Below are 4,363 nucleotides of genomic sequence, written 5' to 3' on the forward strand. Positions count from 1 at the left end.
TTCTAGTTAGTTCAGTGTTTTATGGCCTCATGACCGTGAGATTATGAGATCTGAGGGGATAAGGGACCACGAGGAGTCGGATCGATTGATCAAAACTCTTATTGCAAATGTTTCTGTTTTTTCAGGCTCGTATTAAAGCCGTGAACACGTTCTTTGGAAAGAACGGCTTCCCCGCCGCAGATCCGGCGGTGTACCAGCAGCAGCAGCAGCAGCTGCAGCCTCCGGGCGACTCGCCCGTCTTCATGCCGCAGATGTTCGGCCCTCAGCAGCAGTTCCCCGTTTATCCGGTCGTCTCTCCGTCCTGGAACGCTGCAGTCGTGCCTCACTTTGAAATGCCACTGGTGAGAAATGACCGTCAATGTCTGGGGGGGGGGGTGCTGTCCGTCACATGGATCATGAAAAGATTTGGGATCATTTCAGGATTATGTATAAATGTTTCTTCGTGTTGAAGCTTTTCTGTTAGTAGGAAAACAGACAGTTTGATCTAAGGGGCAAACGGAATGAAATCGTGTCTTGACTGGATCGTTGCATCTGTAAATGTCGGAGAATTCATGTTTCATTTCCTTTTCATCAGAGTTCTGACCAGCGTTGATGCTGAGTCTCAGTGCAGTGACTGATTCTAATGGTAGTTACCTTTACTACTACACTGGTAGGAAGGTAATTTATCATCCAGTTTGGGTCAATCTTTTTAAATCTGAAGGTTTTTGCTCGTACACACTCACGATCCCTCTGATCCGTTTCATGTTTTGAGTAGCATCTATTTCTGATTCAAACCCAGCAGTCGCTCACATCATGTGACCTTTCCTCCATCGATGAGGATGACACCAGAGTGATAAACGCTTCATCTGTGATGAACTTTGACTCGTTTTTGTCTGAAGCTTGTGGAACGTTTTCTCTTGTTTTAGGCTCCTTTTCCTAACGGTGGGTTCATGAACACGTACGGCGGAGCAGACGCCTATAAAGCCAACTCCAGCTCCGTCAGCGGCCCGCGGTCCAGGGGCAGGTATGTGCAGTTTATGGATTTATGGATACAAAATGGTTAGAACTGTTTTAATCATCCAGAAGTTCTATTTATAGCACAGATTAGTGAAGACATATTTATGATGGAGGTGACTCCCTCTCCTGACCGTCTGTCTGCATCAGACATCAGAACGCTCCAAATGTTTCCATCAATGTGTGAAAATGCTGCTGAGCATCAGTGACATCAGTATTTCCTTTTGTCCAAGTCGTGTTTTTGTTTGGACCCAGAAGTCGTATCAAAGTTTAGCCAGAACCTGTAGATGTGATTGTCTGGTCTTCTGGGTTTGGGACATCATGGGACATTATGGGACATCATGGGGGATCATGGGACATTATGGGACACCGTCTGCGCTCCAGCTTTAGCCGGTTTGTCTGTCTGCAGCCCTAAAGACTCCTCCTCTCCAGCGACCAGCATCCCCGGCGTGGAGCTGACCCGGTCAGGACGAGAAAGGTCGTTTATCATTAGACTGAAGTTTTTCAGTCCAACTCTTTCACTTGCTTTACAAAGACCAGCTGGACAACCTGAAGTCTTCACGCTGAATGTTGTTTCCCTGCAGAAGAGGCGTCCGCAGAAGCTGGAGGAGGAGTGAGGACGAGCACGCTGCGGTACGTTTGGTTTGTTTCTCTCTTTGGCCAAGAAAACCGCCTCATGTTCAAGATGAAACCTTCTTCTGTTTCATTTAAAACAGAGACCCGCTCCTGTTATGGAGGAAAGAACGCCCAAGTTCGACTTTGAAGCTTCCAGCTTCCCTCCACTCCCAGGATCTGTGCCCCCCGTCCAGGAGCGTTCTGTGGTGGAGGTGCGCCTGTCTGATGTTGTTCGGGGCACCAAGGTTCCCACCAAGGTGACGTGTGCTGGTTTTATTCTGGAAGGATTGTAAAAAGAGGTACCCACTGAAACCCTCTCTGTGATTCAGGCTGTGAGTCGCGACGTCGGTTTGATTCAAAACTCAAAACCTGCATCCAGCATCCAGACTCCTGCAGCCTCCAGGTACGACCAGCCTTCATTCAATCTCAGAATCCTGGATTCAGACCGGAACAGGAGACGAAACATTTTTTAATTAGTTTCTCTTCATAACGAGATCCACCATCTCACCATCATGAGAAAACAAAGTTTATTTTCTCTTGATCCCAATAAAAAAGCAGGACAGGCCGTTTTCATTTCTATGTAAATGTTTGATTAATAATTGGATGAAGATAATGTAAGAAGTTTGATCGGATGTTATTTTATGGAGAGGAACAGCCTCCTGTGTTCCAGAAAACCAGAAGAAACTTGTGATCATGAATGATCAGCATTTATCGACTCTCTTTATGATTTTGAAAATCTTGTTGAACAGAAGAGAAGCTGTAAAGATGACATCATGATTTTATGATTTTATCACTTCATGACTTTATGACTTCATGACTTCATGATTCCTCATTTGTCAATCAGCTCTTCACATACTAGAGAGCAGGACATCCATCCTTCGGTCCCGAAGACGGACCTCGTGTCCGTCCAAACCGCTCCTCCAGCAGCAGAACCGGCTTCCCCCACGTCCACCCAGGAGGTGACCTCAGAAGAGACACGCCCATCCGCCCCTGATGCAGCACCTGAACAGGTGAGCATTCATTTTCATTACACTTAATTCTCTTACGAAAATGTTTAATTGTGACAAACAAATGATTATTACGGAGGTCTGTGAAGAAGATACGAGTGAAAAGTCCAAAGCCACAGAACCTCAGAACCGTAGACGCTTTCTGTTCACATGAATATAGATCCTTTAGTCTGTGTTCTTCACATGCTGAGCTGGGATTTTGTTTAATGTTGTCATGCAATTATTTTTTTTTGTGATTAATTAATTGTGACCTGTAATTGATCGATTTTTATCGCATTTTTTTTGTTTTAGCTGTAAATAGATTTATTTTGACATTTTTTTGTTGTATTTTTTCTGTTTGACATTGAGATTCAGTAAAAAAGAAAACTAAACCGGAGGTTTTATTAAGTTTTTTTTTTTTCTCAAGTATTATCAAAGACTTCCAACTTTTACTTTGACACCACTGAGTTCTACACCCCCCCCCCCCTTTTTAAATAAATCATTTTTTTTTTTCTTTTAATAAACTTTTGCTTCATCATCTGGACAAAAACAAGTGTTAAAAGCTGAACTTTCACTCTAAAATGAAGCTTTTTTTTAATTTTTTATAAACTTGTCATGATGCTCATCTTCCCCAAAAACGAGCTTGTGGTGAAGCTGTTACCATGACAACGCGATGTACCTCGTATTAAACGATCTGCTTTTGTAAAAAAAAAACAACTTAAACTTAAAAATATAACAGAACTGAAACTCTAATCATTTATTTAATATTTACATTTTTCTGGTCTGAGTGGGAAAAATGCTCCTCCAGGTGTGCAGAACTCAGAGGTAACAATCAGACGCAAAATGAGATTAATGTGATTTAAAAATAATAAAACGACGCACTCAACTGTCTAATTAATTAATTGTGATTAACTCCATAATTTGACAGCTCTACTCCCATCAGTCATGATGTTCTCTTGTAACCAGGAGCTGAAAAAGCTCAGCTACGCACAGGTGTGTCAGAGGCCAGCTAAAGACCCGCCCCCCGCGCCGACGCCCTCCTCACCCGCTCAGCCGCTGCAGGAGCTGAAGGTCAACGCGGTGGAGGAAGGTCATCTGGGCTCCCGGCAGACGTCAGAGGACGGCGGCGATGACAAACGGCCCCCCCGCAGACCGCCACACGGCGCCCGAGACACTCCCGACAGAGGACGGGCTCCAGCCTCCAGGAGGCGGGAGCAGCAGAGAGGCTCCAGTCACGGCAAACGGTTCCCGCCGCCGCAGGGATCCAGACGCAGCGGGAAGGAGCAGAACGCCCCCCCCAACTCGCCAAAATAGGTTTATGTCAATAAAAATGACCTTCAACAGAAACGAGAGCTTTATATTCAAGTATCAGACATGTAAATAGAAAATGTGGTGTTTTATTTGACGTTTAGTTTGATACTTGATCAGAAATGTGCGAGTGGTGGAGCGGTTGGCGCTCTCGCTTCAGTGAGGAGGTTCAAATCCCCGCCGGGACGTCCTGCCGGAGTCTGCATGTGAGGCTCTCCTCCCTCACAGTCCAGTGACGTGTTTCAGAGCTTCATCTGTGACCCGACATGAGCGGGAGGTTCTGCTCAGGTGGACTTCACCTTCACCCAAGTGACTGGGTCGGCTCCCGCCGCCGGTGACCCCAAAGGGTCGGCGGATGGATGGATGGGTCCACATTTTAATGAAACATTCATCTGTCAGTGTTCTGAGAATCCTGATGAACATTTATCTGTGACTTGTGTTAAATCCACACAATCCAGCAA

At 45.3% G+C, this 4,363-nt stretch overlaps 1 protein-coding gene across 1 annotated transcript in view; it reads left to right on the top strand.

The window, feature by feature from the left end:
• Positions 1–3,944, top strand: part of larp4ab (La ribonucleoprotein 4Ab) — a 12,937-nt gene extending 8,993 nt beyond the window's left edge. The window contains exons 8-15 of the mRNA XM_024269382.2: positions 126–341; positions 906–1,003; positions 1,403–1,471; positions 1,578–1,626; positions 1,710–1,865; positions 1,938–2,011; positions 2,453–2,618; positions 3,561–3,944. Of these exons, the coding sequence (XP_024125150.1) occupies positions 126–341; positions 906–1,003; positions 1,403–1,471; positions 1,578–1,626; positions 1,710–1,865; positions 1,938–2,011; positions 2,453–2,618; positions 3,561–3,908 (1,176 nt within the window). The 3' untranslated portion in view covers positions 3,909–3,944. The remainder of the gene's footprint in view (positions 1–125; positions 342–905; positions 1,004–1,402; positions 1,472–1,577; positions 1,627–1,709; positions 1,866–1,937; positions 2,012–2,452; positions 2,619–3,560) is intronic.
• The last annotated feature ends 419 nt before the right edge of the window (positions 3,945–4,363 follow it).

Source organism: Oryzias melastigma, linkage group LG5 (genome assembly GCF_002922805.2).
Source record: "Oryzias melastigma strain HK-1 linkage group LG5, ASM292280v2, whole genome shotgun sequence".
Taxonomy (NCBI): Eukaryota; Metazoa; Chordata; class Actinopteri; order Beloniformes; family Adrianichthyidae; genus Oryzias; species Oryzias melastigma.